Here is a 20,839-nt window from a genome sequence, read left to right as displayed (position 1 = left end):
AATGCACACCCAGCCACCTCTCCTGGGCGCGTGATCCTCTATTTAAACGACGGGTCGTGCTAAAAGGAGCTGCTAGGGATGATTACGCGCCCCTAGTACCTCCTTGGCCCAGGAAAGTTGGCTGTCAGCGGGTTCAGGAAACCAACGCTCAATTTTACGAGCATCGGTTTTCTGAACCCGCTGACAGCCATAGGTTAGGAAAACAAATGCCGATAAATTGAGCGTCCATTCTCCTAACCAGACCGGCCTGCACATTTTTTTAATATTGTTTGTTTTTACATTTTTGGTTCCTCTGACTTAATATCGTTAGGATAATATCGGAGGGTGTACAGAAAAGTGGTACTTTCTGCTTTTCTGTACACTTTTTTGGGCCACTCAGAAATTAACGCACATTTTTTTCAGTATCCTGGACAAATTACTAATTGTCTCATCGACATGCATTTGCATGTGATGAGCACTATTAGTGTTAGACGTTTTCGATGTGCTAATCCCCTTACTGTATAAGGGGTAGAGGACGCGCGTCGAAAACTTGTGTCCAACTGCGGGTAAAATGGTACGCTCAACCATGTGCACTTTACAGCATCGGCCTGATAGTCTGGGACACTCTAAAAGCAATCCTAAGGGGCAAGTTATCAGCCTGGGCATCAAAGAGGAAAAGAGAGGAGAATGAGCTTATTGCTGAATTTGACCAAAGGGCTAGTAGATACTCAGATTCAAGTATATTATAGGGTAAATTGTAAAAGGTAAGGAGAGAATTAAAAACCCTATCAATGGATTCACTTGAGTTGAAAAAGCAATTAAACTTATTGGGCTGGATTTTAAGAATTATGCGCTGGCGTAGTTTTGTGCGCGCAACCCGGTGCGCACAAATCTACACCCGATTTTACAACATATGTCCCCTTTTTCAAGCCCTGGGACATGTGCGCGTCCCATGCAAAATAGGCTCGGCGCGCGCAGGAGGGGTTTAAAAGGGTTACGCGCATATATTAAGGTATTATGTTAATGGTACATCATTGCATTTAGTGTTACAACTTTTTGAAGTGGACTTGATTGGGGCATATTGGGTATTCGCTAAGAGTGTTGTGCTTTGTCAGGTTAAGTGTGGTTATGATTTGTATCTGTATTGGTGGGGTGATTGTTCGTTGTGTAGGCTTTTTGGAATAGCCAGATTTTAAGTGCTTTCTTGAAGATCTGGGATGAGGGTTCTGTTCTGAGATTTGATGGTAGTTTGTTCCACAGCATAGGGCCTGCTATTGAGATTGAGCGTGCTCGAGTTGAGGTGAGATGGGCTTGTTTGTTGGAGGGGATGGTAAGTAGTCCGGTGTTTTTGGATCGCAGGTTTCTTTGGGAGGTGTGTGGGATAAGGCTGTCTGTTAGCCAGTCTGTCGTTTTGTCGTGGATTGTTTTGTGTATGAGGGTAAGGGCTTTGTATTGAATTCTCTGGGTTATCGGGAGCCAGTGGAGGTCTTTTAATATGGGGGTGATGTGTGTGGATCGTTTGCTGTTTGTGATGGATCTGGCTGCCGCATTTTGCAGTAGTTGGAGGGGCTTTAGGGTGGAGGTTGGGAGCCCAAGGAGAATGGAGTTACAATAGTCGAGTTTGGAGAATATGAGGATTTGGAGTATTGATCGATAATCTTGGATGAGTAGAAGGGGTTTGATCTTCTTGAGGACTTGAAGTTTGAAGTATCCTTTTATTATTGTGTTGATGTATGTTTTCAGATTGAGGTTGGAGTCTAAGATAATGCCTAGGTCTCTTGTAGTTGATACGAGTTGGCTCTTGATGTGCGAGAAATATCGGTCTTGGGTGTTCCATGCTGGGAGTTTGTTAGAAATGTATTTCTGTTTTTGTGTGATTAAGAGTGAGTGATATTTGGGATAGAAGTTTTTGGATTTGGGTTAAGATGGAGTTCCATTGCTGCAGGGTGTTCAGTTTGTTTTCTTTGGTGGGGAGGAGGATCTGGACATCGTCGGCGTAGAGGAAGAATTGGAGTCTTAGGTCGGTTAGGAGTTTGCATAGTGGGAACATGTAAATGTTGAATAGAGTGGAGGAGAGTGCCGATCCTTGGGGGACGCCGTGTGGTAGGGGGAATTGCTTAGATTCATTGTTGTTGAGTGATACTTTGTATGTTCTGTTGGATAGCTAGGAGCTGAACCATTTTATTCTGGTGCCGTCTAGACCAATCTCATTCAGTCTGGTTATCAGGGTGTTGTGGTTGACGGTGTCGAATGCGGCAGATATGTCTAGCAGTATTAGGAGGTAGGATTTGCCGGCATCTAGACCTCTGAGTGCTGAGTCGGTTAGGGTTAGTAATAGGGTCTCTGTGCTTAGAGTTTTCCTGAATCCGTGATGTGATGGGTATAGAATTTTTTGGGATTCCAGGTGTTCGGAGAGTTGGGCGTTTACAGTTTTTTCTAGAATTTTTGATAAGAAAGGTAGGTTCGATATGGGTCTGAAGTTGGTTGGGTCGGAGTTTCTAGGTGTGGCTTTTTGAGTATGGGTTTGATAATGGCACATTTCAGGGCTTCAGGGAAGATTCCTTGTTCTAGGGATATGTTGATGATATCCGCTATAGGTTTAGCGATGGTTTCTTTTATTAGCTTCAGGGTTTTGATTGGTATGGGGTCGAGGGGGTGGGTGGCTGGGTTTATCTTTTGAATGATGGTTTTTATCTCTGTGGAGGCAGTGGGTTTGAAGGTGGTCCAATTGGTGGTGACTGACCTGGGTTGGGGGGTCAGTGTTTCCTTGGTTGCTTGTGGGTTCGCATTTATCAGTTTGGTGGTTTTGTCTAAGTAAACTGGGCTAGTTTGTCACATGTTATTGTGACATTTCCGTTGGTGGGTGGAGTTTGTGTGGGCTGTGTAAGTTTGGAGATGAGGTTAAAGAGGGCTCTAAGGTTGTATTGGTGATCGTGGATTTTCTTTGCATAGTATTCCCGTTTGGCGCTGTCAATGTTAGTTTTGTATAGGTGTAGTATTGTTCTGAATTTGTCCCTAGCTTCCCTGGTTATCAGCCTGTTACCTTCTCCCTGCTCTGTTCTGGCCTCCCCTTCAATACCCCACCTCTCTTCCCATCCTCAACCAGTCAACCTCTTCCCCACCCCTTCTTGCTCCCCATCTTCCTCTCCCTTGCACCCACCCCTTTATCCTGCTCCCAAACCTCCTCTTGTTATATTACTTATATTCTTTGAGTAAACTATATAAAGTAAGTTAGATAGAATTACATTAATTATAAACATAAAAGACGAAGTTGCAAACAATTTGCATACGGCCCCCAAAAAAAGGCTTCCGTTGTTTCTGCGTTAACAACCCCTAGGCATAGCACCCTGGGCAGAATCCGAACTTGGGTCTGAGAGATTTGCACATTTCCTCACCCCAGCTAATCCATGGCAGTTTAAGTCAGGGGAGGAAGAAAGATAATTTGCATGACCCTTCTTCCCTTTTGAGTTAACAAGGTTTCATAGATTTTCCGCCTGCCCGGGAGGCGTATCCTAGGTCGCATCAGCATCCTTTTCGGTGTTGTCAACTAGTCGATTTCCCGCCAAATTGCTCTACTTTTTAAATTTATAGGCGGGGTTTTTTTTTTATTTTTGTCACCGAAAATATGCCTGGACTCTATTTTCTCCAGCTGCCACATTTAGCTCTAGCTAAGGGAGGTTAACACTTTGTGAACGCGTACCAACACGGAAAAATTACAGGTTGCTTGCCGACAACAACCTGCTGAACATCCAACAGCTACTTCCGGTTTCCGGGGTACTTAATAATACTGCGCATGCGGCTTGCGGCTATCGCTGTTCCTATCCCGGGAAGTGGGTAACTGTAGTTTCTAACTTTCGATAGAAAGCAAGATTTGTGTTTAGATAAAATAACATGAGCGTCATAAGAAATATTTAACCATCTTCCTTGCAGCTAGCAGTAGTATTTTTAGTTAATGACTATAAGGTGCGCATCACGCTGCCGAGCGCTGTTGAAGAGGGAAGGGGTGGGCCAGCTGACTTGGGGCGATTGGGAATTGAAGTTCTGAGTCGTGGGTGAAGAACTGGGTTTCGCAACAGATGCTGTGAGAGCAGCGCGATCAGGAGCTGGTGTGAATGGTAGGTTCTGGGTGACTCGGTTCCTGGGCTCATGAGGATGGACTGAACACTTTTCTGTAAGTGACGGGTTGTAGTCCTGTGGTTGCTATGGGAACGTGAAGCCCGAGCATGCATTGTGGTTCTTGAGTCCAGAGGCGCTGAAGCATAGGTATAGGTTAGCGGGCAGTGCCGTTTCTCCCTCCCCCACCCCCTTATATTGTGGGCGCTAGTGCTAATTTGGCGTCCTCTCCCCTGCCGCCTTTTGCCTTCCCCGCTGTTGTGTTTCCCTACCCATTGCTCCTTCCAAACTATCATGATCATTGTTTATTTAAGTTATGCTTTTCCAGAGTTCAAAGTGTTATATCATATTTAAGCATTACATAGGTATAGTGTACCTATGTAAAAGAAGGTCAAAGTCTAAGTTATAGTTCATAGTTATGAATATCATAAGAACATAAGAAATTGCCATGCTGGGTCAGACCAAGGGTCCATCAAGCCCAGCATCCTGTTTCCAACAGAGGCCAAAACCAGGCCACAAGAACCTGGCAATTACCCAAACACTAAAAAGATCCCATGCTACTGATGCAATTAATAGCAGTGGCTATTCCCTAAGTAAACTTGATTAATAGCTGTTAATGGACTTCTCCAAGAACTTATCCAAACCTTTTTTGAACCCAGCTACACTAACTGCACTAATCACATCCTCTGGCAACAAATTCCAGAGCTTTATTGTGCGCTGAGTGAAAAAGAATTTTCTTCGATTAGTCTTAAATGTGCTACTTGCTAACTTCATGGAATGCCCCCTAGTCCTTCTGTAACCGTCTCTAAAAGTCAGTAAGGAGGCCCAGACAACTGATCCGTAAAGATAGACTTTTATTGCCAGCAAGATGCAGCTAAGACAAGGGCTTAGTACAACTGCATGCCACGCCCCCTTAGGAGCAAACTTTTATACACCTTACAGTTCTTATCTTTCACACATGCGTTCTAATTTCTGCTGAACAAACAATTTACAAACTGCTGAACAAGCATTTGCTAGCGTGGTCCCCTAGTAGGTGTAGCTTATAATCAGACTATTGTTTCGTCATTAATTGACGTGTTAGACATTTTATAGCAGCATTCGTATTAATACAATACAAATTATTATTCCAAAATGGAGTCATGTTACACTAAATGTTAGTGCGTAACTGCGTCACTACGCATTATGTGCCGTTTGCGTTGCAAATGTTAGTACATCCAAAATGGCCGTGCGTTTCACTGCTGGCATGGTTAGTCGAGAGGCTTTCAGTTATTTCATTCTTCAGATGTTCACGAAATTGAACTCCTTCACTTCTATTATTCGAAAGTGAAAATAACTGAGTCACATCTACTCGTTCAAGACCTCTCATGATCTTAAAGACCTCTATCATATCCCCCCTCAGCCGTCTCTTCTTCAAGCTGAACAGCCCTAATCTCTTCAGCCTATCCTCATAGGGAAGCTGTTCCATCCCCTTTATCATTTTGGTTGCCCTTCTCTGTACCTTCTCCATCGCAACTATATCTTTTTTTGAGATGCGGCGACCAGAATTGTACACAGTATTCAAGGTGTGGTCTCACCATGGAGCGATATAGAGGCGTTCTATTAACCATTCCCTTCCTAATAATTCCTAACATTCTATTTGCTTTTTTGACTGCTGCAGCACACTGAGCCGACGATTTTAAAGTATTAACCACTATGATGCTTAGATCTTTTTCCTAGGTGGTAGTTCCTAATATGGAACCTAACATTGTGTAACTACAGCAAGGGTTATTTTTCCCTATATGCAACACCTTGCACTTGTCCACATTAAATTTCATCTGCCATTTGGATGCCCAATCTTCCAGTCTTGTACGGTCCTCCTGTAATGTATCACAATCCACTTGTGATTTAACTATTCTGAATAATTTTGTATTGTCCGCAAATTTGATAAACTCACTCGTCGTATTCCTTTCCAGATTATTTATATATATATTGAAAAGCACCGGTCCAAGTACAGATTCCTGAGGAACTCCACGGTTTACCCTTTTCTACTGAGAAAATTGACCATTTAATCCTACTCTGTTTCCTGTCTTTTAACCAGTTTGTAATCCACAAAAGGACATCACCTCCTATCCCATGACTTTTTAGTTTTCTTTGAAGCCTCTCAGGAGGGACTTTGTCAAATGCCTTCTGAAAATCCAAATACACTACATCTACTGGTTCTCCTTTATCCACATGTTTATTAACCCCTTCAAAAAATGAAGCAGATTTGTTAGGCAAGACTTCCCTTGGGTAAATCTATGTTGACTGTGTTCCATTAAACCATGTCTTTCTATATGCTATACGATTTTGATCTTGAGAATAGTTTCCACTGTTTTTCCCGGCACTGAAGTCAGGCTCACTGGTCTGTAGTTACCCGGATCGCCCCTGGAGCCATTTTTAAATATTGGGGTTACATTGGCCACCCTCCAGTCTTCAGTTACAATGGATGATTTTAATGATAGGTTACAAATTTTGACTAATAGATCAGAAATTTCATTTTTTAGTTCCTTCAGTACCCTAGGATGCATACCATCCGGTCCAGGTGATTTGCTACTCTTTTTAGCTTGTTAATGTGGCCTACTACATCTTCCAGGTTCACAGTGATTTCATTCAGTTCATCTGACTCATCACCCCTGAAAACCATCTCCGGAACTGGTATTTCCCCAACATCCTCATTATTAAACACGGAAGCAAAGAATTCATTTAGTCTTTCTGTAATGGCCTTGTCTTCCCTAAGAGCCCCTTCAACCCCTCTGTCATCTAATGGTCCAACCGACTCCCTCACAGATTTCTTGCTTCGTAGTGGAGTCTCTGTAGATGTGTGGCATGTTCACTTCCCTACTTCCCGCTCTTTTACATATTACTCCCACACACGCGATAATTATTCTAGAATAGATTATTTTCTTGTAGAAAAGACCCTATATCCTAATATACTATCTGAAGGGATCCATGTGATTGTTTGGTCAGATTATGCACCCATATGGTTTCAGGTATCCCTTGCCAATATAGATCAAGGCCATAAATTCTGGCACCTTAATGAATCACTGTTGCAAGATCAAGACTTTTAATCTACAGTTAGGAAAGGAAATTTAGTCCTTTTTTACAACCAATGAAAATGGGGAAGAGTCACCTACAGTAATATGAGACTGCTTTAAAGCTTATTTGCGGGGAATTCTTATCTGCAGAGCTGCTATTGTTAAGAAGCAGAGGGAGGAAAAGAGGAAGTACTTGATGGTTATCATACATGCGTTGGCTGCCTGACATGCTAATGGGGGGGTCCTCTAGAGTGCTGCGCCAATTAGATAATGCACGCGAAGAGCTTAAGCGATTTGAAACACAAGCCCTAGCATATTCTCTCTCCTTGGTTAGACAATATTTTGAATATGGGAATAAATCCAGAAAATTATTAGCTCACCGCTTAAAAAAAGTGACTGCCCAGAACCAAGTTTTAAAAGTTAAAGATGATGATGGGTCCTTATTTAATCCTAGTGACATTTGTGAAAGATTCCTTCAATTTTATAGAGACCTGTACTTTGCCAATACAGCTACTAACAATGACGATATTGAGATCTATTTACAAGACACTGATCTTCCTACATTATCCCAAGATATGATAGTGGCCTTAGATAAAGAAATTACGAGCCCTGAGATTCTGGCAGCCATTAAGGAACTCAAGACGGGAAGGGCCCCAGGCTTGGATGGCCCATCGACTAAATTTTACAAACAATTTGCCCCTTTCTTAGCTTCTCCGCTACAAAAAGTATATAACTATTTGAAGGAAGGGGGCTTTTTGCTTTCATATTCCAATACTGCGGGCATTTCCATCATAGCCAAACCTGGGAGGGATCCCACATTATGTGGATCTTATAGGCCTATCTCCCTTATCAACTTGGACTTTAAAATGTTAGCCAGAATACTGGCAGCCCGTCTCAACCATTATTTGGCCCAGCTGATGGATCAAGATCAAGTGGGTTTTATCCCTGGTAGAATGGCAGGAGATAACATACATAAACTGGTGGACATACAATGGTTGGCTCATAGAAAGAGCATCCCCACTCTTTTTCTCTCAGTTAGTGCTGAAAAGGCGTTTGACCTTGTTCATTGGTCATTTTTATTCAAGGTGCTAGAACACATGTTCTTCAGCCCTTTTTTTCGGTATTAGATTCATAAATTGTATGAATCCCCCAAAGCCGCGTTAAAGTCAATGGAGGGTATTCAAATTGCTTTCTGGTGGGAAGAAGTACAAAACAGGGATGTCCCCTCTCTCCGTTGTTGTTTTATTTATTTTATTTTATTTGTTAGGCTTTTATATACCGATGTTTGGACTAGCCATCACAACGGTTTACAGACATTTCAAAAGCAGAAACACAAATTTCAATAATTCATAAAAATAATAGAAGCCAACAAAATCATAAGAGCCATCATTAAAAACATACATGTATTCCAAAAATAGTAATAAAATAATAAAATACCAGTAGTAAAAACTTAAAAGCATAATATTAACCTATTGTTATAAAACAATTAATAGATCAGGTAACTTAATCTATAAGAGCTATAAAAATAATAAGCAGAGACATGGTCTTAAAAACAGTCCGTAAAAACAAAAATTGAATTTAGGAGGTTGTGATTAGTGAGATGGAGATATTTAGCTTTAACCATGTTTGCCCTATTCTTGGTGCCATTGGCGATTATAATCCGAAAGCACCCTCTTGTATCAGATATAACAGTAGGCAACTCTATGGTTAAAATATCCCTATTTGCAGACGATGATATTCTTACTATCAGTGAGCCCCATAACTCCTTGGCGGCGATAGAAGACAGATTGGGGGAATTTAGCAGAGTTTCAGGTTTCAAAGTAAATTGGGAAAAATCTGAAAATGTAAATATCACCTGTAATACTGAGTTATCTACTTTTTATACGAGCTAACCTCCCCTTCAAATGGGCCTCGGGGAAAAATTAAATATTTAGGAATAAATCTAGGCCACCATCCAGACTCTCTCTTTGAGCTGAATTACTCTCCTCGAGAGGACCAGATTTGGCAAGATCTGGAGAAGTGGGAAAGGTTACAGCTCTCCTGGCTTGGAAGGATCTCCTTTATAAAGATGAATATTCTCCCCTTCATTTTCTTTCTCTTTCAGACTTTGCCCATTCACATATCCTGTGCCATGTTAAAGTGCTGGCACTGGACATTTTTCAGTTTTATATGGAATAGGCGGCCTCCTAGAATACAGCGCAGCTTTATGTTCGCTTCGAAACAAGACGGGGGGGCTTTGGAGTTCCAAATGTGGAATGGTACTACATAGCTTGCAGAGCTTTGACAGGTGATCAGCTGGCATAATGTGCACCATCCCAAGCTGTGGAGCAAAGCATGGTAGCCCTGATGCCTTTGGAAGCGACCCTTTGGCAACCTAGATCCACCGGGCGGAATAGCCTTCAGATGCTCCCTACCACTTGTAATACTCTAAATACCTGGAGAAAAATGGAGCAGAAGATTAGTAGGCGCTCTTCAATATTTTAGGTTATTCCCCCCTTTTTTCACAACACGTCTTTTCTCCCTGGCTTGCCTTTAGCAGTGTTTGCGCCCTGGAGAGACAGAGGTCTGAATTCTTCTACCAACAAATTGTTCATTTCCTCTTAAGCAAACAGGTTAAGTTGCACTTGCTGCAAAGTAAAACTATTTCTGGAACCTTTTGCTCTGGAAGGGAAAGAAATTAAGGGCTTAATTTCTAAACTGTATAATCTTCTGCGCCTCCCCATTTAAAGCTAAACCCAAACATTTTCAAATTTGGGAAAGAGACCTAGATGAAAATTATTCAGAGGAAGACTGGGATTTCATTTTTTTAGACATTCAAAAAGCTTCTGTTTCCTCTGTCATTGTAGAAAATGGCTATAAGATGCTCTACCGCTGGTACCTCACCCCTGACAGACTAAGTAAAATGCCTGCAATTACTACCAACTTGTGCTGGCGGGGCTGTGGCTTAGTTGGATCTTTTATACATATTTGTTGGAACTGCCCACTTATTCAGCAATACTGAGAAAAGATTGCAGTTCTAGCCTCTGCTATCCTTTGCTCCCCTATAAGCAAAGTTGCCCCCACGGCCTTATTGAACTTACCTCCGGAAGGCATAGGGAGCTGTGCCTGTCACCTCTTTTGCAGGTATGTGTGGCCTCTAGGATTGAAATTGCGGTTCACTGGAGAAAGCCGAACGCTCCGGCGACCTCCAGAGTGCTTAGTAGACTTGATAAAGTATGCACTATGAGTAAGCTTACCGATGCACGAAGAGATACCATGCCATCTGGGATTTATATTTGGACTGGAAAAATACCACCCAAGGAGAGCCTTTATAATTTTGTATTTAATTGTGAGTGAAAGAGAGCTCAAAGTGCTATAATAATGCAACACTTGTCTATATTTAACTCGATCGGATGTCTTTTGTGAAATGTGCAGTCATTGGATATAACTGTTCAAAAAAAATTTTATGTATGTCATTGTATACATTTTATTCTCTTCAGTATATGCATTACTATGTTGACATAAATAAAAAGATAATTAAAAAAAAAAAAAGGCTGGGCTGAGCCTTCCTTTACCCTGATGGTGTTGCTCTAAGTACAGAAAGAATTGCGAATCCAGAGATGGAACCATAGGTGTAAAAGCAGGCCTAGCTCAGCCCTGAGGACCTGGAACCTGGTGCTGGCAGCTCCAGGTCTTAAGAGAAGGCTCAACCAATCCTGAGTTTCTAGCTCCTCTTCCAAAGTTGCTTGTGTTTGACAGAAAATGCAGCCAGGAAACTCCAAGGTGATATTTTGCTTTTTGCTTGCTTGCTTTCTTTGCTGAATATTTTTTTCAATGTAATACACTTTTCCATGCAGAGGAGGATGTGCTCACTTGACTTGTTCCGTGCACCACTGCCGGAAGGGGAGGTCACGCTCTATGAATATAACAACGAGCTTGTGCCAGGTGCCAGCTATGAGTGCCCCCCACCCAGCTTCCAGGCCCAGGTAAGATGGGCAGTGTGCTTCTCCTCTCCATTATAGCCACTTCAAGAAATGGGCTGTGGTAAACTGTTCTGCTACCCTATGGAGCATGTTCTAAAATCTATTATTTTTCCTGAAAGTTTAAAGCTTTCTTCCTTGTGCCACATATCCAGCTGGACATTATGATAATCCTCTGTGTTTGCACCCAGTTCTGATCTTAGAAAAATAAACAACTTGTAGTTCAACAGTTTCTTTTAATTTGTGCCTGGGTAGTGCTGCATTAGTGCTGGTGTCCTCAGGGATGCTGTTGGAGTACTGCTGTGAGGTAGCATGTGCTCTAGATGGGACTTACAGTAAAAGCTATGAAGCTTTGTAATAGACTTGAAATCTCTGCAAATGACAGCATCAGTAGGTGGCAGAAGGACTGACATTTTTTTGCTTCTGTTTAATATTCCTGTGACTTCAGGGCATTGATTTGCCAGTTTTACTGCTTCCCAAAGAGACACTGAAAACACCTGGGCGCCTGGAGCACAGCGGCAAAGATGCTTTCATCTACCACCAAGAGACTATTTGGAAACGGTGTATTAATGCTTGGTGAGTACAAAGAAACATGCATGAGATTGTGCCAACTGAACCAGGTCAGGCATAGCAGAGTGAATCCATCTGGCTTTTCAGAAAGTTCATCCCACTATGTTCTGATACTTTTATATACAATCACATCAAGAACACAGGGAGTAAATCAGATTTCATCAAATATCTTTACAAAGACATTTTTATTACAAAATTTTAATCTTTATTATGAAGATCTTTACAAAAATATAAAAGACTATAAAATAGTCATACAGTACATATTCATTAGGTGTACACTATCGAATACATCTGTTTCAAAACACAAATTTAATATATTACTTCACCCACTGAAGTCAGATTGTGAATGCAGAGATTTGGGACATTAAAGGATGGTGATTAACAGGTGCACAAGAAATGCTATAGCAAGGAATACGTATGTAGTGCGTTGTGAAATGTCAGCAGTTGGAGAACTGAAAGGAACAGTCTTTCTCAAAATTAGTTGCTGAGGACAGCGGGATGTCTGGATATCTCTGGTGTTGAATCATTGGATGAAGTATTCTCACAGGACAAGCAGAATGGTAGTCCTCGCATATGGGTGACATCATCAGGATGGAGCCCAATCACAGAAAACTTCTATCAAAGTTTCTAGAACTTTGACTGGCCCCTACTGGCATGCCCAGCATGGCACCAACCCTGCAGCCAGCAGGGGTCCCCCTTCAGTCTTCAGTCTTCTTTTTTCCGTGCAGCAGTAGCCTCGCGGTTTAGGAGCTCTGAAGAGATTCCTGACAGGAATTTTCCTCACGGAATTAACTAAACTTAAATTCCCTGTACGTACCAGGATCAGTCCAGGACACCTGGGTTGTGACTCCGCACCAGTAGATGGAGACAGAGCAAAACTGTCGAACTGAGTCACATATGACCCTGTGTCAGTCACAGCCCCTCAGTCTTACTCTGTCTTCAGTAGATGGTGCAGGTGCGGTCACAGCTCCTGCCTGCCCTGATTCTGGTACTCTGTCAGGGTCGGTTCTTTTTCTTGGTTTTAGGTCAGCCTAGTTTGCGGTTGTTTTTCAATTGGGAATTTTTGATTTTTTTTAATTGGTCACTGACGTCCCATCCGCCCTGCCTCCCAGGGGGGTTCTGAGGTTCTGAGGGGACCATTCCCCCCTGGTCGAGGCCGCTGCTAGGGTCGAGGACCCGGCTTTCCCAGTAGCAGCGTCAGGGGTGACACCGGGGAGCCCGGTTCACTCACCCCTGCTGGACTAGGGCTCCAGGACCGTGGACAGCGACAGGAGTTTATAAAAAAAAAAAAAAAGTTTTCTGTTTTTGTTTCCCGGCTCTCTGTTGCTTAGCGTCGCTGCTCCGTTTTGGCTCCGGGGGGGGGGGGGGGGGGGGGGCGCGCCGCTGGCAGGAGGGAGGTCGTCCGACTTAATAATTTTAATTTTTGTTTTTGATCGCGTCGCTCGTCGTTTCGCCGCATTTTCGCCGGCATGCCTCGTGGTTCGTCCTGCCGGGCCTGCGGCTCTGTGCGCACGTGTCTTTCTCGGGAGGGCCTTTGTGCGGCCTGTATCCCGGGCGGAGAGGGGTCGACCGGGGCACCTCGGGGGGCTCGTTCCCGAACCGCGCGATCGCCTCCACTAGGGGGGGGGGGGGGGGTCGGCAGAGAGGCCCCAAGAGCTTTTCCCGCTAAGCGCGGGAGTGGCGGCCATTTTAGCCACGGGCCGCGAAATGGCGCGGGAGACGGCAGGGGATTCGGCCTTGCCTCCCGCGCTTTCTCCTCCGATTCACTACGAGGGGGCCCTGAGTCCCCTGGGGATTCCGGGGAAGTTTCTTCGGACTCGGGGTCCTTTTCAGCGGACTTTGCGCTTTTGTTGCGCAAAGTCCTTAAATATAAAAGCAGCAAATGCAGCCGGGGAGGAACACGCAATGCTCCCCCAAAGAAAAGGTCCAGAAAACCGACGGGGGTTACGGAGGTCCCCCAGGGCCCCTCGAGAGGTAAGCGGCTTCTGCGTGGCGTCCCGCAGGGGTCGGACTCCGATTCCTCCTCTGTGGCGGACACTGATAACCCCTGGGGAGCCCCTGAAGGGGGCCGAGGAGGCGGCGACGGACGGATCCGCACAGTCCGGCGCAGGAAAAGGGGCACAGGCTGTGGAAGGAGACGATCCCAAGGTGGTCCGGCTATTCCGCAGGGAGGAACTGCCCCCACTAATTCCGGCCATTCTCCAGGAGCTGGGAATAGAGGCCCCTCCGGTGGTGGTCCGTCAAGAAGCGAACATGGATCCGGTCCTGTTAGGTCTCACGGGCCCGGCAGTTGCCTTCCCGTTTCATTTTTCTTCGGATATCTTGTTCCGGGAATGGGACACCCCGGAGTTAGGTTTGAAAGTTAGCAAGGCCATGGATAAGCTTTACCCGCTTCCGGAGGATGCGTTGGAACTTCTCAAGCTCCCGAAGGTGGATTCAGCGGTGTCCGCGGTAACGAAGAGGTCTACCATCCCGGTCACGGGAGCGACAGCGCTCAGGGACCTTCAGGACAGGAAGCTGGAAGTGCAGCTTAAGAAGATCTTTGAGGTTTCCGCCCTGGGAGTGCGGGCCGCCATCTGCACAAATTTCGCTATGCGAGCTAGCCTGCGCTGGGCCCAGGTTCTTCAGGCGAATGCGGACCTATCAGCAGATGAGGCATCGCAGGCAGATAGGTTGGAAGCGGCAATAGCGTATGGGGCAGATGCTCTACACGATCTGCTCCGCACGTCGGCTAGGTCCATGGTGGCTGCTGTTTCGGCGCGCCGCCTCCTGTGGCTGCGCAATTGGGCGGCGGATGGCTCTTCTAAGGCTCACCTCGGGGCGCTGCCCTTCAAGGGGAAATTGTTGTTTGGCAAGGAATTGGATGATTTAATGATTTCCCTGGGGGAAAACAGGGCTTTTAAGCTGCCCGAGGACAGATCCAGGGTACAGTCTTCGTTTTCGGCCAGATCCCGTTTTCGTGGTCCCAGGAAGTCATGTCCTCAAAGGTCGTCCGGCCAATCGTATAGGTCTTCTTCCTCCCGAACCCCGCAGTGGCAGCAGTCCTTTCGGGGGAAGCGCTTCGGGAGACAAGGGGGAGCCCCGGCGAGCGTAGGGGCCAAGACTTCGCAATGAAATGTGGTCGGCCCATCCCTCACCGCAGCCCCAGCACGCTGTTCCAAATGGGGTGTGGTTAACGTTATTTTTCAAGAGATGGGCTGGCGTAACATCAGACCAGTGGGTCCTCAACGTGATAAGACATGGCTACGCGTTAGATTTTGCTCGGATTCCAGCGGACAAGTTCCTTGTCTCGCCCTGCAAGGCCCCCGAGAAGAAGGCAGCAGTGCTAGACACCATCCGGCGCTTGGAAAGCTTGGGAGCTATTTCCCCTGTCCCGGTCAACCAGCAAGGCGAAGGCCGTTACTCCATTTACTTCATCGTCCCAAAGAAGGACGGCACATCAAGACCAATTCTGGATCTCAAAGGGGTAAACCGATGCCTTCGTGTTCCTCACTTCAAAATGGAGACGATTCGGTCGGTGATTGCCTCGGTACGGCCAGGCGAGTTTCTGGCCTCCCTAGATCTCACGGAGGCGTATCTTCACGTAGGCATTCAGCCGTCGTTCCAGCGATTCCTAAGGTTCTGCATTCTCGGGCGGCATTACCAGTTTCGAGCGCTCCCGTTTGGGCTCGCGACGGCTCCCCGGACATTCACGAAGGTGATGGTCGAGGTCGCGGCGCAGCTGCGCCAGGAAGGTCTCCTGGTACATCCTTACCTGGACGATTGGTTGATTCGGGTGAAGTCCGAGGATCAGTGTCGGCTGGTGGTGGCCAGGGTTCTACAACTTTTGCAGTCCCTGGGCTGGGTGGTCAACTTCAGCAAGAGTCATCTGACACCCACACAGACCTTGGAATATCTGGGAGCTGTTTTCGACACGAAGCAGGGCAAGGTGTTTTTATCTCACGAACGGATATGCAAACTGCAAGCTCAAGTGAAGCGCTTATTGTCTCTCCGCCGGCCGCGGGTCTGCGATTATCTTACGGTCCTGGGCTCTATGGCCTCAACGCTAGCGTTGGTTCCCTGGGCGTTCGCTCATCTGCGGCCATTGCAGTCATCCTTACTATCCCGCTGGAAGCCGGTCTCGGAGGAGTTTCACTTACTGCTTCCACTAGCGGGCCACGCGAGATCCAGCCTGCTCTGGTGGCTGGATTCCAGTCATCTGTCCTGTGGAGTGTCTCTTCTGGTGCCCAATTAGATGGTGGTGACCACGGATGCCAGCCTCTCCGGTTGGGGAGCGGTCTGCCTAGGGAAGTCAGTGCAAGGCCTATAGTCAGCGTCGCAAGTCCAGTGGTCTATCAACAGACTAGAGACCAGAGCGGTCCGTCTGGCACTGCAAGCCTTCCTACCGTTAGTGCGGGGAAAGGCGGTCAGAGTGTTATCGGACAACGCGACCACCGTGGCCTACATCAATCGCCAAGGCGGGACAAGGAGCCCACAGGTGGCGGAGGAGGCTCAGCGCTTGATGGCCTGGTCAGAGCTACATCTCAGCAACGTAGCAGCCTCTCACATTGCAGGAGTCGACAACGTGCAGGCGGACTTTCTCAGCCATCATCACCTGGATCCTGGGGAGTGGGAGCTGGCGGACGAAGCGTTCCTTCTCATTTGCGAAACGTGGGGAGTCCCCCACATGGATCTGATGGCCACGTGGCACAACACGAAGGCTCCGCGATTTTACATTCGACGTCGAGAACGGGGGGAGGAAGGCGTCGACGCGTTGGTGCTTCCCTGGCCGACGGATGTTCTGCTGTACGTGTTTCCCCTGTGGCCGATGATCGGCAAGATTCTGCGGCAAATAGAGTTGCACCCGTCCAACGTGATCATGGTGGCACCGGAGTGGCTGCGCCGGCCGTGGTTCGCAGACCTCGTCCAGCTATCCGTAACGGCACCCCCTTCGGCTCCAGGGGCTCGCGGGTCTCCTCCATCAGGGCCCCGTCTGTTTGGAGGATGCGGATCACTTCTATCTCGCGGCATGGCTTTTGAGAGGAATCGGCTGAAGAGAAAAGGTTACTTAGATGCGGTGGTAGCCACGTTGCTAAGATCCAGGAAGCAGTCGACGTCCCTGGCTTATGTCCGTGTCTGGGTGGTTTTTGAGGAATGGTGCGTACAGCGTGGGGTAGATCCCACTTCTGCTTCGGTCTCCGACATTCGGGCGTTCCTACAGGTAGGTCTGGCCAAAGGTTTGGCGTGCAGTTCGCTACGGGTCCAAGTGGCGGCGCTTGGTTGTTTGCGAGGTAAGATCCGTGGAACCTCCCTGGCTCTTCACCCGGATATCTCCCATTTTCTTCGGGGAGCTAAGCACCTTCGCCCTCCGTTGCGTCTCCCCTGTCCGGCTTGGAACCTCAATTGGGTTCTCTCCGCATTGTGCGCGGCACCGTTTGAGCCCTTGAAGCGCGCAACCACTAAGGATCTCACGTTGAAGACGGTGTTCCTGGTGGCGATTGCCTCGGCACGGCGTATTTCGGAATTGCAGGCCTTGTCCTGTAGGGAACCGTTCTTGTGTATTTCCGATTCCGGGGTTTCCTTGTGGACGGTTCCGTCTTTTCTGCCTAAAGTGGTGTCGTCGTTCCACTTAAATCAGTCAGTGGAGCTGCCCTCGTTTGTGGTCGGGGAGTCCTCTGATCCTCAATCGAGGGAACTGAGGAAGCTGGATGTCAGGAGATCTCTTCTTCGCTACTTGGAGGTGACTAACCCGTTTCGAGTAACGGATCATTTGTTTGTTTTGTTTTCCGGGCCCAAGAAAGGGGCCGCGGCGTCGCGCACGACGATCGCTCGTTGGCTCAAAGAGGCCATTGGGTCGGCGTACTTGGTGCGTGGGAAACCGCTTCCCATCGGTCTTCGGGCTCACTCGACTCGCTCTCAAGCTGCGTCTTGGGCGGAGGCTTCGCAGGTATCGCCTCAAGAGATTTGTAGGGCAGCTACCTGGAAGTCATTGCATACCTTTATCAGGCATTACCGGTTGGATGTCCGGGCCCCAGATGCCGGGGGATTTGGGGAGAGGGTTCTCCGAGCGGGACTCTCTGCTTCCCACCCTCGGTAAGTTGGCTCTGGTACATCCCAGGTGTCCTGGACTGATCCTGGTACGTACAGGGAAAGGAAAATTAGTTTCTTACCTGATAATTTTCGTTCCTGTAGTACCAAGGATCAGTCCAGGATCCCGCCCGCAGTGCTGCGCTGAAGTAACGGAGAGTCCGGTCACTGATCTGGGTTAATCTTGTCCGCTTGTTTAGCTCTCTCGGTTGGAGAGTCCGTTTCCAGAAGGGGTGTTTTATTTCCCCATTCAATTAGCGGTTTTTTATAGCTAGTTTTAGTTCTCTGGTTGCATTTCTACTTTGACATTGCGTATGACTGAGGGGCTGTGACTGACACAGGGTCATATGTGACTCAGTTCGACAGTTTTGCTCTGTCTCCATCTACTGGTGCGGAGTCACAACCCAGGTGTCCTGGACTGATCCTTGGTACTACAGGAACGAAAATTATCAGGTAAGAAACTAATTTTCCTTTGCCCCACAGGGGTCCCTCCTCTAACTTTTCTCAATTCACGGTACTCCGGTAAGTTTTTTGACCGTCTTCCGTCGATTACCGTCGAGTTTGGCCCTCGCGGCCTACTGGCCGTCGACCGTACCGCGGCTCGATTTTTTTCTGTGGCCATGGCGTTGGGGTTCCGTCGGTGCCCGGACTGTACTCGCACCATGTCTATCACAGACCCCCATGGAGTCTGTGTAATGTGTTTAGGCCGTGAGCATGATGTCCTGACTTGCACCAAATGTGCCCTCATGACACTAAAAGGTCGCAAAGCCAGAATGGAGAAGATGAAACTCCTCTTCCGTGCTCAGACCCAGACGCCATCCAACGCATCGACGTCATCGGAACCGGCACCGTCGACGTCGCGCCAGCATCGTCCACCGTCCGGTGACCATCCGCCATCGACGTCTTCACGGCCATTGACGCCCGCTACTCCCCCTCAGGATCGAGGGGATCGCAGGGAGAAACATCGCCATCGACATCGTAGGACTCGGACCGTCAAGGGAGTGAAATCATCCACCGAACCACCGTCGAAGAAGCCCCATCTAGGAAAGGCACAGACTATTCCTGCGACCGGGTCACCGAGGCCACCCTCACCCAATCGAGGTTTGGGAGTCGCGATTCCGCCTGTAAAGGTGGTCCCTCTGACTATGCCTCTACCTCCCTCTTCTGTTCTGGAGCCGGGGCTGCTTGCTCCAGGTCTCCGAGAAGAACTGGACCGGCTGGTTCAGGAGGCCATCGACAAGGCGATGCAACGTCTCCAGGTTCCTCCGGCACCGACCCCGGCACAGAGTGTGGAACCGGTCACCGACCCGATTGCAGCAGCGCTGGCACCGCTGCTATCCCGGATGGAGGCGCTCATGACCGCCCTTCCACCGGTGGTTCCCGGGTCTCCAATGGCTCCGATGCCCTCCCCGTTGACAACTTCATCGGGAGGAGAAACATCGTTCTGCATTCCTCCATCGGGAGTTCTGCCTCAGCTATCAATGCCAATTCGTCCCTCGCCACCAATTCATCCATCCGTGCCGATACGTCCATCGGCGCCATCAATGCCGGCACCGATGCCTTCCACGCCATCTTCGGTGCCCCCGGTGATTCCTCCGATTTTCTTGGAGCCTCGACCGGGGCCTTCAGGTATCCAACCCCCTTATCCTACAGGTCAGTCTGCTGATCCTTATGACACCTGGGGTGATGATACTTCCACAGACACTGATGACTTACCTTTATCTCCTTCTCCTACTGAAAGTAGGAAGCGTTCTCCTCTAGAGGACCTTTCTTTCATTAATTTTGTGAAGGAAATGTCTGAGTTGGTCCCTTTTCAACTTCAGACAGAACAGGATGATAGGCACCAGATGATGGAGTTGCTCCAATTCCTGGATGCTCCTAAAGTGATCACTTCTATTCCCATTCATCAAGTTCTTCTTGACCTCCTCAAAAAGAACTGGGAAAACCCTGGATCCATTGCTCCAGTCCACAGAAAGGCTGACACTACCTATTTAGTGCAGTCAGCCCCTGGCTTTCAAAAATCTCAGCTCGACCACCACTCAGTTATGGTAGAGTCGGCTCAAAAGAAGGCAAAAAGGTCGAAGCCTCACTCATCTACCCCACCCTTTAAGGAACAGAAGTTCCTAGACAATATTGGTCGACGAGTGTTCCAAGGGGCCATGCTCATCTCCTGACATGCTGCTTACCAGCTGTATATGACCCAATATAATAGGGTCATCTTCAAACAGATATAGGATTTCTCTGAAACCCTGCCTGAACAATTCCAAGACCAGCTTCAAACCCTTGTAAACAAGGAGTTTGAGGCAGGAAAACATAAGATAAGGTCATCTTTTGATATCTTCGACACCTCTACTAGAGTGTCTGCAGATGCTATTTCGGCAAGACGGTGGGCCTGGCTCAAATCTTCTGACCTTCGTCCAGAAGTACAAGACTGGCTATCTGACCTACCATGTGTAGGAGACAAATCTGTTCGGTGAACAGATCCAGCGAATGGTGGCTGAATTAAAGGACCATCATGAGACCCTTAAACAGCTCTCATCGATACCTTCGGCCTTCTCCTCAAGACAGCCCTTCAGGAAGGACTCTAAGAAGTCGTTATACCGTCCAAGGAAGTCCTATCCTCCACCAGCAAGGTCCCGAACTACGAGACCTTATCAAAAGCCTCAGCCTTGCCAAGCCCGAAAGCAAAAACCACAAGCAGCTCCCCAGCCAGGGCCTGCTTCAGGTTTTTGACTTCCACTTGGAGAGCCGCAGCCTGATTCCTCTGCCAAGCATACCAGTGGGAGGTCGATTATGCCACTTTCACAACACGTGGCAATCAATCACAACTGACCAATGGGTGCTAGCAATCATTGCTCAGGATTACCACCTAAACTTTCTCGCTCTGCCACCGGCCTCACCACCTCTGCAGACGTGGGGGACATCCGACCACTCTATCCTTCTGGATAAGGAGGTTTCCCTCCTTCTCCAGTCAAGAGCAATAGAACCGGTCCCCCCTCTCGCAGCAAGGCCTAGGGTTCTATTCCCGGTACTTTCTGATCCCCAAAAAATCCAGGGGAGTTTGTCCAATTCTGGACCTACGTGCTCTCAACAAGTACC

General features: G+C 47.5%; 1 protein-coding gene across 4 annotated transcripts in view; it reads left to right on the top strand.

The window, feature by feature from the left end:
• The first annotated feature begins 3,684 nt into the window (after positions 1–3,684).
• The window catches only part of AAAS (aladin WD repeat nucleoporin), a 178,749-nt gene continuing 161,594 nt past the window's right edge, over positions 3,685–20,839 (top strand). Inside the window, exons 1-3 of one of the 4 annotated variants that reach the window (XM_029595084.1) lie at positions 3,685–3,809; positions 10,982–11,110; positions 11,553–11,680. In XM_029595084.1, the coding sequence (XP_029450944.1) occupies positions 10,988–11,110; positions 11,553–11,680 (251 nt within the window). In that variant the 5' untranslated portion in view covers positions 3,685–3,809; positions 10,982–10,987. The other 3 variants (XM_029595086.1, XM_029595083.1, XM_029595085.1) reach the window with 3 other exon arrangements.

This window comes from Rhinatrema bivittatum, chromosome 3 (genome assembly GCF_901001135.1).
Source record: "Rhinatrema bivittatum chromosome 3, aRhiBiv1.1, whole genome shotgun sequence".
NCBI lineage: Eukaryota > Metazoa > Chordata > Amphibia > Gymnophiona > Rhinatrematidae > Rhinatrema > Rhinatrema bivittatum.
This window is presented reverse-complemented; position numbering and strand designations above follow the sequence as displayed.